Here is a 17,585-nt window from a genome sequence, read left to right as displayed (position 1 = left end):
CCTTCATGGTCAGCCTGAGTGCAGGGCTAGGATGATGCTACCTACTTTATGATTCCAAATTCATAGCCTGTGACCGTCCTCTCTAAGCAATTCTGGCTTCCCAGAGGAGTGTCCTCTTTCACAAACAGTGATGCAAAGTCTCCCACAGACAGCAACCGCTGAAAAGGCCAGCCTCCTGGGTCAAAGCATCCCTGCCAGTATCTTCATGCTGTTGAGGATTAACTACCACCTTCAAAGGGAAGATCTCAGGGACTGAGTCACCAGAATGTCACCAAGAGCCAAAGGCTCGGCCCGCCAGTGAAGAGGTCCATGTCCCCCAGGGGGTATCTGGAGGTAATCTCCACTTTCCCTTCCTAACTTCAGCTTCCTGTTAATGCACACCCAGCCCGACCACCCATATGGGATTGAGTTTCAGCCCTACAACAGCCCTGGCTGTTGAAGGTGTTAAAGGAGTGAATCAGTTAATGGAAATGTGTGTTTTTTCTCTCCCTCACTCTCAAAAACAAAAATTTTTTAAGGCAGCCATTGCAGGAGTAGGAGACAGATGCTCATTCCAATCCAAACTCATTTAAGCACTGGATATGTCCAATAAAAGCATCACATAGCCACCTGCTGAAATACATGTATGCAACCAAATGTGTAACCATGATTGCCATGGAGCCACAAAGAAACGTCCCTTGGGTGGTGCTGGTCACATGTAACTCCATGCTGTCTGACACAGAAGGTCTCCTACCATGCATGTACCATGGCAATCAGAGCATGCCAGCTTGCCCTCTACCCCAGGAATCCTTTACAGGTGAGCTTCTTTATTCCCTGTCTGGATTGCAAATGAGCTTCTGTTGATAAGATGTTCACTTGGCAAAAGGAGTAGGTTATAGAGCCAGGCATAAATGAGAGTGTGCTCCACCCTTCATTCTTCAGTGGGCCTCACCAGTAGCACCTAACTAGGCCCATGTCCCACCAGCCAGGCTGCAAGCCTCCCAGGGGACAGGGTCCCATCTCTGTGGACTGTGTGGCCATGCTGCCACCAAGTGCCCATGAAGTGCGCTCTCTCTTAGGCACAGAGTTCGGTGCACTCAAAGGCATTTATCAGAGGCCTCACCTGGAGCAGAGACAATCCCATAACCTCCCAAGGGAAGACAGGAGCCTGTGGCTCACTTCCAATGGAGGCACAGTGGACCACTCGGCCATGCCCACAGCAGACCATCTTCATGTTCACCCAAGGGGCATCTCTCAACAGCAACTCTGCCTTTGTGCATCATATGTATTAGTTGGCTTTCCAGTGCCACAACAAACCAACCAGGACTGAGGCCTGGTGACCCAGTGGCTCACCATGTTCACACACCAAGAGTATGTGGGAAAAAGTACTCGCATCTCCAGACAGAATGAAGGGCTGGGTTTGGTGGACCCTTGGGAGGACTAACCAAAGCACCTTGGGAGGACCAGCTTAATTCCTCCACAAGCCGCATCCTCAACCACTCACTGAAGGCCTATCTCTGTAAGTCCCCGCACCTCTCACTCTCCATGCAGGTCCAAGCTTCCCACCCAAGACACCGAAGAGAGATGAGCCACACCCCAGTACAGCACAACAGCACCCGCAGCACTTGTATGGTCACTATGTGACACCTGCTCTGTCTCCATCACTCTCTTCAAAAGCTGGGACCATGTCCTGGCCTTCCAAATTCCACAAGGCTCTTGACCCTGTGGTACAGTCCAAGGAAAACTGAGGCTGGCAAGCATAACACAGGCTGTTTTAAAGAAACATTAAATGAAAGCTAGTTCTGGGAGAGGACCAAGCACTCAGTGGCTGGCCTGCATCCAGCTGAGGAAGTGGACATCCGGTTAGTAAGCATCTCTTGCAGGCTGGCTGCCACTCCATGTAGCACGGATAGCATGTGGCTGCCTGTCCTCCATTTGCCCTGTTCCTCCCCTAGTTTTCCAGGAGCCACCAGTGGTCGTCTGGAATTGACTCGGGGATGCTAACGTGCCTATGAGGTACAGGTAGATGGACAAACTGAAATCAGCTGAACTTGCAGACATGGAAAGCCCCTTCAACCTGGCTCTCCCTGCTCAGCCTGAGCACTCCCATCCACTGTAGTCTCCCCCAGACCACCTGCCCCCCAGTCCCTCCTTCCCAGCTTACCCAAGGGCTCAGCCATCAGCTGGCATCTGTGCCTCATGCAGATGCTTTTGCCAAGAGCTTCCCCAGTTCAAATGTATTTTCTTACTGAGAGCTTCAAAACCACTAACTTCATGTAGATTTCTCATCTCTACCAGGGACAGGAGCATCCCTCCCCTACTATGAAGGATTTCTGCAGGGACTAAAGCTTGCCTCTGGGTTGTGCAGAAATAACCCAGATTTCTAAAACTCCAGGGAGTAGAGGAACCACTAAAATGAAGCTATGATTTTTCTCTCTTAAGATTCATTCAATAGAAACTGACAGGCTCAACCTTGGTTGACTTTTTCTAAACAAAAACTGCAAGAAATTAATTCTGGGAGGTGAGAGGAAAAAAGAAACTCTAGTACATTTTGTCTTCAGGCCCTCCGCTCACACATCCTGAAGTGATGGTAGTGTTGCTGAATGTAGGTGCTTTGACCAAGCAAACTCGTTCATGCGTGGTGAACAGGGACCTAGACTTGTGTGTGGGAACCTCTCGATGTGAGATGGTCTAGAGGGACATTCAGGGTGCTGGTTGGCAGGGTGTGGGAGGCGCCTCCTTCAAACCAATCAATTTCAGACTATGGAGCTCAAAGACCAAGGGGCACCATCAGTTCGATTTAACTGAGTGAAGGCAGGCTTGTTTTTGAAAAAGATAACAACAACAAAAAAATGATCTTGACAGATTTAGTGGTGGGATGCTTGGGACTGCTTCCCTGTGGGGAAAGAGGAAAAGAAGATTATGAGCCGAGATAGGCAAGACTGGCTAAGGAAGGGGTGGACATTTGGATCAGGGATTAGATTCCTCTATCCTAGACCAGAGGGCCTGGGCTTGAGTCCTGGTTCCACTCCTGATTCCATCTCCCTGCTAACTCTGGGAAGCAACAGGTGAGCCTTGACACCCATGTGGGAGACCTGGATTGAGTTCCTAGCTTTAGGCGTTTGGGAAGTGGACCAGCAAATAAAAGCTCTGTCTGCTTTTCTTTCTGCCTCTCAAAAAAGCAAAGCAAGGAAAAGCAAAGGATCAGCTAAGATCTGGAAATTATTAAAGCTCCATATTGAAATACCCAGAATATTACAGGATCTTGTCTACTTTTGTTTTTTGTCAGAAGCTTTCCATAGTAAAAAAGTGAAACAAAAAACAAAACAAACAAACAAAAACACCCAGGAAACCATCCATGTTTAACAAAGGAAGGTTGAGTTGGGTAAAAGGACGGTCAGATATACTGTTAAATGACAAAAACACAAACAAAAATCTTGCAGGGTCAGCACTGTGGCTCAAAGGGTTAAGCCTCTGTCTGCGATGCCAACTTCCCATGTAAGCACCAGTTTGAGTCCCAGCCACTCCACTTCCAATCCTTCTCCCGACTACTGCATTGGAAATGGCACTTCGGCTCCTGCCATGCATGTGGGAGACCCAGATGGAATTCTTGGCTTCTAGCTACAGCGTGGCCTAATTTAGGCTGTTGCAGCCATTTGGGGAGTGAACAAGTGGATGGAAGATACAGTAACCTCTCTTTCTCTGTAAAATAAATAAATCTTTAACACACCAAACAAATAAACAAACAAAAGAAACCTAAGGACTGGCATGGTGGTAGAATAGGCTAGTCCCTGCCTACTGGTTCTGGCATCACATATGTGTATCATTGTGTATCCCAGCAGCTTCACTTTCTGATCCAGCTCCCAGCTTATGGCCTGGGAAAGCAGTGAAGGATGGTCCAAGTCCTTGAACCCCTGTATCCAAGTGGGAGACCCAGATGGAGTTCTAGACTATTGACTTGGCCTAGCCCAGCTCTGGCTATTGCAGCCATTTTGGGAATGAACCAGCAGATGGAGGATCTCCCTCTCTGTGTGTCTATTCCTCTCTCTCTCTCTGTAACTCTTTCAAAGTAAAAAATAAATAAATAAATAAATAAATAAATAAAGGGCATAAAAAGGATACATTCTGTCTCACAAACACAATGCTACATGTACAGAAATCTTTTTTTAAAAAACCCACCAGATATTAGAATGTCTAAGGAAAATATATGATATATGTATACATATATATGTAAGTATATATAAATTTCTTTTTACTCCAAGGTGAGGGACAGTAGAGGCAAAGATACAGGGATGAGATAAACTTCTGTATGGGCCAGAAGTCTCAGTGGTGATCGAGGCCAGAGCCATGGCTTGGCATCTGGAAGCAAGTAGCATGGCAAGAAATTCACTCTCTGCACAGGGTGACAGGGACCAAGACACCCCCACAGGAGCAGAAAGCAGAAATCTCTGTCCCTCCACTGCGTCTTCTGTGGCCTTCAACACACTCCTTCCCACCACAGAGCTCTCATTTCCTAATATTCTCTTGGAATTTTACGGTTGCTTTGTAGGGTTGTAGACTTGTCATTTCCTCCTTGTAACACCATATCTGTTCTGTAAATTCCTAAAACTATGTAAGGATCCAGAGGGCCCATGCAGATATTGAATCCTTCGGGGGAGTTGGGCTGCAGCCCTTCACTCTCCCAGCACAGAGAAAGTCTGCAAACCCAGGGAGGGAGCCAGGAAGGGAGCCAGGTATCCAGAAGGCAAAGGGACTCACAGTGGAGATGCCAATTGCTCTGGGGTCCTCAGGGGGTTGCCAAGTGCTTGGGGCCTTGAGTGTGCGTTCAAGGAAATTGAGGCTCTGAAGTAAAATGACATCTCTAGAGGTCACAAGACCAAGGAGTGGTGCCCTGGGACTCAGATCACGCCACCATGGTTGCAGTGGGCACTGTCATGCACACTGTCTCACTGAACACCTGTCCACTCTGCCATGTGGAATGCTTTATGGAGCGACAGCTCCAGGCAGGACACCCAGACTTGCCCAAGGTCACGCAGCGCCCCAGCAGTAGAGGCAGGTGCCTGTCCATCTTCTCCCTTGCCAAGTGCTAGTCTTCACTTCCTCCTCAGTACTCTCCTGATAGCACATACCCACCCAGCGGCCTGCACAGTCTATGTAGCCTGGATGGATACATTCATTGCAAGCATCTGAAAGGAAACCAGGCTGGCACAACACAGCCAATAAAATAATAATAATAATACATGAATGAATGCATGAAGCCCACATGACCTAGAAGGTGGAAGAACAGACACTATTGAAATACTGAACACAAGAGCCCATTTCTGCCTGGTGGTGCAGTATCAGCAGCTGCCAGAAGAAGCCTGGCTGTTTCCAGCTCAGAGGAGGCCTGGGTTCCTTCCAGCACACAGGGCCTTAAGAGCCCCCCACCTCCACCCCAGAGGATAAAACTAGAAGCCCATGCCCTCAGCCCACAAAGGACCCATTCAGAGGCTCCTCGGGAGGCCAGCACCAGGACAAAGCGACCATGACCGTGGGCTGCAGTTCCTGCTGCCCAACATAAACATATACTCCCTCTTTCTTACTCACTCATTTCCGGATCAACAGGAGCCCTGTGGCTAGCCTCGGAGGTCTCCGTGCCCCGAGACCAGGCCACCACGTGGCTTCCCAGCCCCTGCAGATGGGTGCAGCTCAGGCTGTACTCCGTGGAGACTCTGAGAGTTGCCTCTCAGCCCTCACGCCCAGCCCCCACAGCATTTCTTCTGTGTCCTGGGCTTCTGCTCACTCAGGGTCTGCAGGAATGTCAGATCACTGGTTTCTGCTAAAGAGGAAGTTTTAAAATCATGGGTAGATGTGGGGTAGCCAAGCGAATAGGACACCCTCTTAAATTTAAGGGTCATTGGACTGGTGTCATGGCATAGCAAGCTAAGTTTCTACCTGTGGTGCCTGTATCCCGAGGACTGAATTGAGTCTGGAAAGTCCCACTTTCACTCCAGCTTCCTGCTCATTGCCTGGGAAAGCAGAGAAAGATGGCCCAATTTCTTGGGCCCCTGTACCCATGTGGGAGACCCTGAGGAAGCTCCTGACTCTTGGTTCCTGGCTTCATATAGCTCACATCTGACTGTTGTGGCCATTTGGAAAGAGAAGCAGCAGATGGAAGATCCCTTTCTGTATTCTGCCTTCTCTCTCTATAACTCTCCCTTTTAAATAAAAAATAAATAAACCTTAAAAAAAATGAGTATAGTAACATACATAGAAAATTAAGCTTCAGATACATAAAAATAATTACTTAGCACAAGTATGTCCTGTGCCATAATGGGGACCAACTCACTGTACAAAAATAATACATATTATTTGTCTTAACTTCGATTTAACTGGTCTCCTGTATGATAACCGGCAAGCCTGAGCAGAGCAGTTGGGGTTAGGGTAGGACAGGAGGAATCCTGAAGAAAAGCCAGGCAAAGAAAACAGGCCTTAGGAGGAGAAGGCAGGCAGGGAGGGAGAAAGCAGTCTTTCCCAAGGGGTTTCATACCAGAAACTTCCACGTGTCACTTCACACTGCATCATGGTCCCCACTTGCAGATGGGACCATGGAGGATCTGAGAATCCAGTGACCTGGAAAGGGGTGTGTGGGTCATTTGCTCCCGAGGACAACCTATGCTATTTGCTTTGCATCGGACTGCTTTTTTCCCTGTTGACACACCTGTATCGTTTTTATTGGTTACACCCAGGAGGGCCCAATAGCTCTCTCCACTCTGCTTTAATGCGCTCATGAGGAAGCTGCAGGAATCCAGCTGGAAACAAATGCAACCATCTTGGTCACAAACACTGCTAGGAAATCCTGGGCACTCACCCTCCAAAACATGGGACACCCAGAATCACTAAGAGCAGCAATGCTGTCGGGCCGGTCACAGATGTCCAGAATGTCAGCTGTAGTTCTTGAGAAAATCTGGGTAACTTCCATTGGCCACAGGTTTAACTTTCTGGCTACCATCCATAACTCACCCACCTGTCCTGGGTGCAAGGGATTTTTATATCTAGTCATCACCCCCAAGACAAGCTTCTGTCCCTAAGAACTTAGGAAGTTACATTGTGCAATACTGATTTGGTGCACCTCTAGCTTTGGTCTCTCAGTCCTTTCTGCCTGAGGTGGCCACTTTTTGTCCCCAGCTGGTTCCAAATCAGAAACAAATTCTGAATGGAACATATTTGCAAAGTTACAGTTGTCTGTTCACAAAAAAAGATCCTTGACTCTTCTCTCATTTTGACCATCCCAATTTGAACACTTCGCCACCAAAGATCCAGCCCAGGGGGCTTAGCTCACTATGAAGAGGCAGCTCCAGCATCGTTTTCCAGAAAACCCAGGCGGCTCAGGGAATGTTTGGAGGGGAAAATTGTAAAAACTATTCATCAAATGGACACTGAGTATTATTTCTTCCTCACCCCTGCCCAAGGTTGTAACATTCAAGGCACACAATAGAGGGAGCCAGCTGTAAACATGAAATAATAAGCTCCCTTTTGAAGAGCAGTCACCGTGGGACAAGTGATAAAAATGACATAACTGGGGGGGGGGGAGGAAACCCACATCTATTCCTGTTATTTCCTTTCCACATTAAGAACAGGCTCATAGGGCCAGTGTGATAGTTCAATTGTTAATCCTCCCCATGCAAGCACCGGGATTCCATATGGGAACCGGTTCCTATTGCAGCTGCTCCATTTCCCACCCAGCTCCCTGCTTGTGGCCTGAGGAAGCAGTGGAGAATGGATCAAGTCCTTGGGTCTTGGAACCCAGGCAGGGCACCTGATAGTAGCCACGAGTTTCAGAAATCAGCTCAGCCATTATAGCCACTTAGGGAGTGAACCAGAGGATGGAAGATCTTTTCTCTCTGTCTCTGTATATCTACCTTTCCAATAAAAATAAATAAACCTTAAAAAATAGAGACTTACTTAATCAGTCAGCATCTGCTTTTGTATTGTTTTAAGATGATTTCAAATGTTGCTTTCCTTTTCTAGATGCTATTAGACTCCATTTATAATAAACAATAATATTAATAATAATAATAATAATAACAAAACAGCCATCTACTTCACTCATCCCCATGCTGGGATATTGCATTGCTGCCAACCCCAGCAGGCAGCTCTGCCAGGGATCTCAGGGTGGGTAGCAAATGGGCAGCAGTCAGAACAGGGGGACCCAGCAACGGATCTCCCGCACACTGTGACAGCCAAGTCCAGGGAGACGAGGGCCGAGAGTCCTGCTCCAGAAAGCGACCAGCTTTACGTGTCCCTGCACCTTCCATTCCCACCCTTTCTCCTGTCCCACCCCTCAAACCAGCCCTCATCCCCTAAGCTGGCCTCCCACCCCAAAGATGAGGGAGTTCTACAGCAGCAGGCCCGGTTTTCTAGTGGAAGAAGGCAAAACTCATTCCACTGGTGTGTCACTGGCCAGCAGGGCACTCCCAGCCCCAGTGTGAGATGGCATTTCAGGGGTGTGTATGGGTTTTGAGTGCTCTGGCTGGTCCAGCAAACAGCATGGTTTGGGTCCTACCAGCCAGTTCTCTGTTTTTGAGAATTGCATTTCCAATCTAAAATGCTACAGAGATTTCTTTTGTGGGAAGCTCAGACCATTAAACTGATGAAAGTCACCCTGCTTATAAAACCCTATGCCTACAGAAAAGATAAACGCCAGCCAATACTGCTTAAATGAAGCATGATGATACTTCCAGGGTTCCACTTAGGTTTCCTGAGAAGATTCCAAGCTGTGTAGTTGAAGGTATCACCACTCTACCTGCCTTTCCTGATTAACCCAGGCTCAGTGTTCCTGGGAAATCAGGCCTCCACAGCCGACCAGCAACCTCTACGACCAAGGAGAGACAGTGGGGGTTAGAAGACAGTTGTGGTCACTTCTGCCATGGCCGGGGGAGTGAGGAGCGCACCTAGTCTCCTTCTAGGAAGGAACGAGCGAGCTTTGGGGCATGGGGACAGTACTGGGACCAGCACCTAAGACTTGGGATTCTTCATGTTCCTAGGATCACACTCCCCATTGCCAAATCAATGACCCCAGTATAAGAAACACCTTGCACAAAGTGAGAGAATGAGGTTGGGGGCAGTCTACTGTGGTTAGGTAACAGGTGTTTGCCCATACCCTCCCCCTCCACCCCAACTGCAGAGGCCAAAGCTGAGGCAGTGACTCTGGGACAGCAGGGAGAGGATTATGTAAGGTCCCAGGACTTATCAGCACCCTCAGAGCCCAGGCAAGAATTTCCTGTTATGTGAGCTGGGTCTTGCAGCTAGCTGCCAGCCAATTCCAGGCTCTCTCCTTCTCTAGCAGAGAGGAAACGTGCTCTGTGAGGTTCCTACTTGCTTGAGCCCTGCAGCTCTCTGGGGACTAGGCCCTGGGAGCCAAGGCCGAGGGCAGAGGGAAATCCTAGATCCTCCAAGCAAGCACAAGCCAGAGCTGTCCCTTGTAGGATGATCCAGCAACAAGGAATTCTCAGCCTCCACTTGGGGCATGGGCCTAGTGTGTAACAACATCAACAAAACACACTTTTTTTCTTTCTGTTGTGCCTTTCCTATTTTAGAAAGAAAATTTTAAAATTCCAAGATACAGATTACCCACACCACAACCCACACACTCATGCCCTTAACCCCCATGTGGGAAAATGAGGCATGGCTGCTCTCCAGGTCTGTGTCCTAGGACCCATGGCACCCCCTCATTCCCACCATGCTGGCTTTGATCATCATCCTTCCCTTGGTTTCCTTACAACAGCTGGTACTGGGGTATGCATGTCTCCCTGGAGGTGACCACTCAGTTTTGCCAACCATAGCACACAGCCCCCATGCACTCATTTTGGTGGCTATCCAGCACTCAGCTGGGTGAATACACTTGATCCATCCATTCTAGTTTTAGCTCCCACAAAGGAGAAAACTGAAAACTTGCAGCACATAGGACGTATAGCTCTGCCTGTGCCCAGTGACTAATACATTCCCTTCCCCAGGCCACCAGCCACCACCCCTCACCTCCCCAAGACACCACCACTTCACGCCTCCGCAGGACACCACTATCCCTCACTTCCTGAGGATACCACCACCCCATGCCTCCCCAGGACATCACAATCCCTCACCTCCCCAGGCCACAAGCCACCACCCCACACCTCCCCAGGACACTACCACCCCACGTCGCCCCAACACACCACCACTCCACGCCTCCGCAGGACACCACTATCCCTCACTTCCTGAGGATACCACCACCCCATGCCTCCCCAGGACATCACAATCCCTCACCTCCCCAGGCCACAAGCCACCACCCCACACCTCCCCAGGACACTACCACCCCACGTCGCCCCAACACACCACAACCCCACACCTCCCCAAGACACCACCACTCCACGCCTCCTCAGGACACCACCATCCCTCACTTCCTGAGGACACCACCACTCCACACCTCCCCAGGACACTGGCTACAACCCTACACCTCTCCAGAACACAAGCCACCACCCCATGCCTCCCCAGGTCGCCAGCCACCACCCTATGCCTCATCAAGACACCAGCCACTACCCTACACCTTCTCAGTACACCAGCCACTACCCTACACTGACCAAAGAGAAAGAGGGAGAACTCACAGTGATACAGAGAACAGAAAGGATGTTGTGACATCCTGTCTGTAAGACAAAGCCCATGCTTACAAAATCCAGACCCTAAAAAAGCCAAGTCAGAAGAAACAGATCACAATCTTCCTGCCAAGATAGCAACGTGCCCCACCTTTGCCCCCCACCAGATGACACTAAGAACTACAGCAATTAACACAGCACGTTCTTGAGCGTCAAGGACAGGAGATGGAATGGAGGCCTGTGACTGGGTGGAAGGACGCGCAGTCACCCCCACGGCCATTATGTACCTGTACACTGGCTGCATCTCTCTGGCTATGCCAATGACTGCACCAGGCAGGAAGTTGTCGAACTCCTCAAATAGCTCTCGGATGTTGGTCTTATACTTCAAGTCTAGATCCAGCTGAATGATCCGCAGGATCTCTAGAAGGAAGAAAAAGACAACAATAAGACACACACACAGTGTGCTTCAGCTTTGACTGAAAGGGCCCCTGAGCACCACCGTCATCGCCAAATGCTGCCATCATCGCAAACAAGGGTCCTTCCATGGTCTGCAACCCCATTGCCCCGAAGCATGCCCCAGCAACTGCCAGGTCCTTTCCTCCAACAGTGCACATGGCATTCCATATAAACTGAGGGACCCATGTGCCCCATATAGGGCCTGTGGCTTGGGTATGAGCCTCCATGGTGCCCCTTTTCAATCTGGAAAGGTTCTGATTGGAATGGCATGGCATGTGGACACCCCTATAAACTTGGAAGCATCCAGGCATTTCGCTTCTACAGCCCAGGGTTAGTAAATGGCCCACAAGAATGAGGTGCAACATGTTAGCATCAGCGGCCCTTGCCAGCACATTGTGTATACCCGGATATAGACCACGGCTCACCCGGGCAGGCTCGGCTGGAGAGCTGAGGCACCGCCAAGTGTGGAAGCCCCCTGTCTCACTGACAGTGCGTGCAGCAATTTTTCAGTCTCATAACTGGCTGGCACACACAGCTGCTTGCTTTCCTTGCTTCCAGGTGACTCAGGATGAGAGAAGGGGGGAAGCACAGGCTCAGGCTACTCCCTCACCCTTCCTCTGGCCAAGTCTTAGTGAGCCACCTGCCAAAAGTGCCAGATGCCAGGCTGGCGGAGATCCTGCCTTCAAGGAGAGTGGCAGGTGACTAACATCAGTGGAGAGGCTCACACTGGAGCACGTGGTGGAAGAGGGGTCACGTGAGCCTCAATGCTGGGGTGCCGGGGGTCAGATGGAGAAGGAACAAGACCCCAAGAAAGAGAGCGATCACATGGCTCTGACACAATGCCGCCGCCCCCACCCCCACTGTGAGGCTGCGAGGCTGCGAGGCTGCGAGGCTGCGAGGCTGCGAGGCTGCAAGGCTACGAGGCTGCGAGGCTGCGAGGCTGAGGCTGCGAGGCTGCGAGGCTGCGAGGCTGCGAGGCCACGAGGCTGCGAGGCTGCGAGGCTGCGAGGCTGCGAGGCTGTGAGGCCGCAAGGCTGAGGATGCGACGATGTGGGAAATGGACGTTCCAGACCACCGCGAGCTATAGCTGTCCACGTGAGGGACTGGGGCAGTCAATGAAGACTTCATGGAAGAGGCAGCTGGCGGGCAGGTCTGGAGAGGTGCAGCACACAGGTGCTGCCCCTTGGACGTGTTCTCCTGCCTGCCCAACAGCAGGGCCTTGCTGCGTGCCTGAGGGCAGGGGCAGCACGTCCTTCCCATCCTGGCTTCTCCCCACCCCTCCTCCCCCTCTCAGCACAGGCTCTGGAATTTGGCCAAGGCTCAGGAATGTCTAAAGACTCCAATCACTGTTCTCTAAATCAGCCGATGAAGAAATCACGGGTTACAGTTCGAGAAAAATCCCTGATTCATTTGTTCCGGGTTCTATTTTCCTGTGTGACGCAGAGACAACCTATCAGTTGACATTATGCAGTACTGCTCTAGGAACAACAACAATTACAAAGAAGCTGAATTACAGATGAGAAACTTCTCGTTGGTAACTGTGTTGGGTCCCCACAGGGGAGAGGCATCAGAAAGAGGGTCTGCCCTGTGAATGTGGCCTTGCCTGGCTTCACACAGGCCCTCTTCACTCCCACTGGACCACTCAGGCAAAATGACCATTCTCATGACTGCACATAAAAGTGACATTAACCATACCATACAGAATGACACAGGGCAAGCCAGGAACACAAAGTCGTGGTGTGGGGCAGGCGCCTGGGGTGGGGAGCAGGTCACTGCTCCAAGGATGCCCACATCCCAAATCGTGGTGCCTGGGTTGGAGTCCCAGCTTCACTCCTCATTGCAGCTCCCTGCTAATGTATACCCTGAAAGGAAGCAGGTGGTGGCTCAAGGACTTGCATTCCTGCTACCCAGGTAGGAGATCTGGATTAAGTATCCCAGCTTTGGCTTTGGTCTGGCCCAGCCCCAAATGTCATGAGAATTTGACATTGGAACGAATAAATGGATGGAAGATAGCCTCTCTCACTCTCACTCTTGCTCTCCCTCTTCCTTTCAGATAAATTACTCAAAAAGCTGTGATTACCAAGAAGTCACGGGGGCTCGGGATGCCACAGCATACCATCTCCACCCCCACCCGGACATTTCTCTTCTTGCTTGTAGTCTGCCTCCTGCACCCCTGCTCCCTGCCTCCAGGGACTCAGTGACCAGTTCTTATACAAGGTAAGGCAGAACCATAGTGGGTCAGGATCAGAGGCAGGCTCTTCAGAGGAGTGTCACATCATCCTTGGTGCCACAGAGAAGGAAGGCAGGGAACAAGGACATTTGGCCAGGATGCATGATGGCAATTTTGTGGGGCTGACCAAGCTGTGAAAGAGGGTGAAAGCTCCTCCTCACAAGTCTAGCAAGGCCCTCCCCCAACATCGTCAACGGCCACACAGATGCAGCCATCTCTCTCTCTAAGGGGTTCTGGCTCCAGGAAGCTGCCCACTGCAAATGGAAGCCTCCAGATGAACCAAGAGAGGAAAGAGGAAGAGAGAGAGAGAGCCATGATCCATGCAGCAGTAAGGCTACAAGAAGCCTGTCCCCTGTAAGCTCACCTTGGCATCCAGTAGGGATGCTAACTTAACAGGCACATACATCTCTACATCCCTCCAAGAATGTCCTTGGGGTTGTGTTAGCCATAACTGTTAGGACCACTAGTCTCCTGCGAAGGTATAGACTCAATGCCTGGGTATGAGACCCACATCAGGGAGGTGTCCAGGGGCTACCCTGTGCCCCAGCCTGCCCCTCTTCCAGCTACAACCACTCATTTCCAATAAAGTGTTTGGGGGATCCTTCCAAGCAGGCCCCCTCTGGCTTGCTCATCTCCCAGTAGGCTCCTCTCAGCAATCACAGAAGTGAGAGCTGAGCCATGATGATCTGCCTGTGATGCTTGCCCGGATGTAGGGGTATGAGCAACGCCCCTTGTGCTGAGCATCTCCCAGGAGTGAGCTCAAAGACCTGGTAGTGCTGCTGTGGCCTCCCGGAGGACTGAGAGCTCCCAGCATCCCCATGGCATGGCTCAGCAGCCAGAGTGCACACCCTGGGTTCCAAGGAGAATGATGGTTTTTGAAGAGATAGGGTAGGCCCACCTGGACTGTGCTAGGGAATGGCAGAACTGCTACCCTTAGCACACAGAAGGTGGCTCAGGAGTCTGGGCTTGAACCCTCTACCCACAGTCTGCAGAATGCTTAGGGCCACAAAACAGGAGCCTATGGAGTCCATCTTTACCCAACGAGTTAAGATGCAGAAGGTCTAGGTGGGCTTTCTGGTCTCCAGAATGTTTCCACTTGAACTATATCTGCCAGAAGCAGAGTGGAAAAAGAAATAATAAAATTGGTATCAGGCTGCTGTAGTGGTGCAGCAAGTTAAACCACTGCTTGCAATGCCGCCATTCCACATCTGAAAGATTCAAGTCCTGACTGCTCCGCTTCCGATTCAATTCCCTGTTAATGTACCTGAGAAAAGCAGCAGAGGATGGCCCAAGTCCTGGTGGCCTGAATCAGGTCACTGCTCCAAGGGATGCCCACATCTCAAATCAGAGTGCCTGGGTTGGAGTTCAGTTCCCTGATCCGTGTAGGAGATCAGGGTGGAGGTTCTGGGGTCTTGACTTTGGCCTGGTCCAGCTGTGGCTGTTGTGGGCATTTGAGGAGTGGATCAATGGATGGAAGATTCTCTCTCTTTTCCTATGTGTGTGTGTATGCATTTCTCCCTTATCTCTCTGTCACTCTGCCTTTCAAAAAATAAATCTTTACACAAAAAGCAGTGCCATTTTCACAAGTGGTCATGACTGCTCACCCTCATATTTTCATTCTCTGTTCTGGGAGCACAGCACAGTTTCAAGTTAAAGAAATGCAGCCACTGAAGGATAAGGCAGAAAGTGCTGCTCAGGATGCATCATTCAAAGCCTGCAAGACCTCACTGCCATGGCCACCACCATGGCCCTGGGCAGCGTTCCTCAAAAGTTCCTGGCCCTTCAGGCTAAGGAAGGTGACACTTGCTGCTGAGCCATGAGACCCCAACTCTTGGCCACACTGGGCAGCAAGGCTGGTATTAGTGCACCACAAAGAACCCACTCACAGCCTGGGCTCCAGCTGGGAGAGTCCCATATCCGCACCCCTGCTGCTGACACTAGCTTGGGGCAAGTCACTGTCACAAGCTTCCCATGAAGCCAGCCCCAAGACCTGTGACCTGACCGGGGATGGAATTACAGGCCGAGTGGGTAACCCAGGACACCTAGAAATGAACAGCAGCAGGAGAAGAAAGGTCCCAAGAAAAAAAATCAGACAACTGCTTTCCTCTTCCTTCCCCCAACCCTAGAAACAATGCCTGGCAGACCCCTCTCACCAAAAGAGCATGCAACCAGAGCAACGGGCACAGGATGAAAAGGCACGCACAAGTGGGCACAGAGCCCACCAGCCAGGAAACAACACCAGCTGCTCAGAGGAGGAGCAACAAGTTCAATGGGCCAGCGCTTCCCTTTGGCTTTGAAATCACTTCAGTGCTCACCATGGGTAAACGTTCATGGTCCATCAGAGGGCTTCTGCCAGAGACCACCAAACAAGCTCTCCACTAGTCACAAGAGGGCTCTGTGGAGGGGAGAGTGATGGGCACCTCAGTCCTGCAACCATGCACCTGCAAGCAGCTTGCTTGTATCATGACTCGCCTCCTTACTGCCCACTCTGAACGACGTGGGCCTTATCCTGTCTTGGTGCTTTTCCATTGTGGCTTGGCAGCACCCCACCTCCCCATGATCTGTAGGAGCCCCAGGGCATTTAAAAAGAGTGGTGACTTCACCAAGTGAGAGATGACCCCAGGCTTGCAGAGGCTGGTTGCTGTGGGACCATGAGCCACACTGCAATCGTCTGTCTCATTGGCCAGCTGTACCAGGCAGTGGGCACCCCCCACCCTGCCTGCCACAGATCCGGGCCATGTCCCTGAGGGCATTGCGGCTAGAACTGGCTGTGGTGGCACTCACATCCACAAGAAAACTTGAGTTGCTTCCCAGCAGGGCCTGGCTGTGACCTTCACAGCACCCTCAGGGGAAGGGCTGCTTGCAAGGAATGGGGTGGATGGAGCCAAAGCCTTGGGCCCAGATGCCTGGGATTCCTCCAGCTGGCTGAGGGCCAGGCACGGGCTGAGGGCCACCTGCGCCCTGAATCACTGCTTTGCCAGGTGGGTGCCTGTACCTTCCACTCTCCCATGAGGCCTCCAGGGCCCACAGAGTTTGAGCTACTCCACTCTGTGGCTCAGCCAGGATGTACTTGCAGCCATATGTCCCCAATGGCTGGATCTGGCTCTTACAAGCTCCCGAGGAAAGTCTTCCACCAACCTGAGGGTCCCCTTTTTAAATCCCATTATCTTGCAAAACCAGAAATGTGTCCACATCACGGGTGAAAGAACACATGGCTCCAGATAATCTCTGTTGACTGTCGACTCCTGTGGACATGGGGGGCTCCCCCACAGCCCAAGGCCACCGTGTCTCCTCCCTGAGCAGCAGCAGGCCTGTGGGATTCCCTTGTAGTGAGCAGTGATCAACAGAAACCTCTGGAATAGGGGGTTTAGTACCACCACAGCAAGTTGAAAGTAACATTTAGCTAACACATACAACGAACTTCAAAAAGTTCATGGAGAGTGAACTAAAAGATCAGTGTACTTCTGTGCAAAAAATTGAAATCCACACACATGAGGCATCTTGAAAAAGTTCACCAATGATGTATACTATGAACAGATTGTATGTATCTAATTCATTTGCACAAAATAAACTTTTAATTTTATTATCTGAAGCACCTCATGTGCTCATTTCATCAGCCAGTATTACTGCCTGTATTCAACAATGGGGGAAACATACAAGTTGAGGACAGAACCAAGGTCAAGGGCCTGGCAGAGAGGGGACTTACAGAGGGCCCTGGTGGGGATGGGGGTGGGGCGGGGTACAGGATGTAACTCTGTGCACTCTGTCCGGCCGGGAAGTCCCTGCCTCTCACACCTGCTAATCTGTATTTTCCACATTAGCAGCGGGCCCCCGCTGAGGGGGAGAGGAGGGAGGAAAAGGAAATGGGGCTTGGGAGTGATTTACGCAACCTGTTAGCAGCTCTGGTGAAAGGTTTTTGGGGCTAGAAGGGTGAAACTAATGAGCACAGGCAGGACTATCCATCGGTTACAGGGCCCTGCTTCATGGAAGCTGAGAGCCAGCAATGACTCAGCCCTAATGCTGTTTGTCATGCTCAGCTTCTGTTCTGGGGACAAAGCAAATGATTCTGGAAAGACGTAGGTTTGTTTCAGCAACAGCATCACCTGAGGCGCCTGTCTGTGCATGGCTCCTTCTGAGTCACTCGTCTCAGGACAGGGCAGGGTTAATTTTGAATTTTGCAGGGAAGCTTTGGTGACATTCGAGCGCAGAACCCCAGTCCTGCTTTCCCACTAACTCCACTGGCAGCTATGCAATGTTCTTAGCTGGGAAGTCTAGTCTGCTGAGGGAATGGAACACGACATCTGAAAACCTCT

The 17,585-nt window shown here is 50.8% G+C and overlaps 1 protein-coding gene across 2 annotated transcripts in view; it reads right to left on the bottom strand.

Annotated features, from left to right (window-relative positions):
* The window catches only part of XXYLT1 (xyloside xylosyltransferase 1), a 129,138-nt gene that overhangs the window by 32,471 nt on the left and 79,082 nt on the right, over positions 1-17,585 (bottom strand). For both annotated transcript variants that reach the window (XM_041003106.1, XM_041003105.1), the window contains exon 3: positions 10,874-11,006. In XM_041003106.1, coding sequence (XP_040859040.1) covers positions 10,874-11,006 — 133 coding nt within the window. The remainder of the gene's footprint in view (positions 1-10,873; positions 11,007-17,585) is intronic.

Source organism: Ochotona curzoniae, unplaced genomic scaffold (genome assembly GCF_017591425.1).
Source record: "Ochotona curzoniae isolate NIBS_2020 unplaced genomic scaffold, NIBS_Ocur_1.0 scaffold_2587, whole genome shotgun sequence".
Lineage (NCBI taxonomy): Eukaryota > Metazoa > Chordata > Mammalia > Lagomorpha > Ochotonidae > Ochotona > Ochotona curzoniae.
The sequence above is the reverse complement of the archived record's forward strand: the minus strand, read 5'-3'. Positions and strand labels throughout refer to the sequence as shown.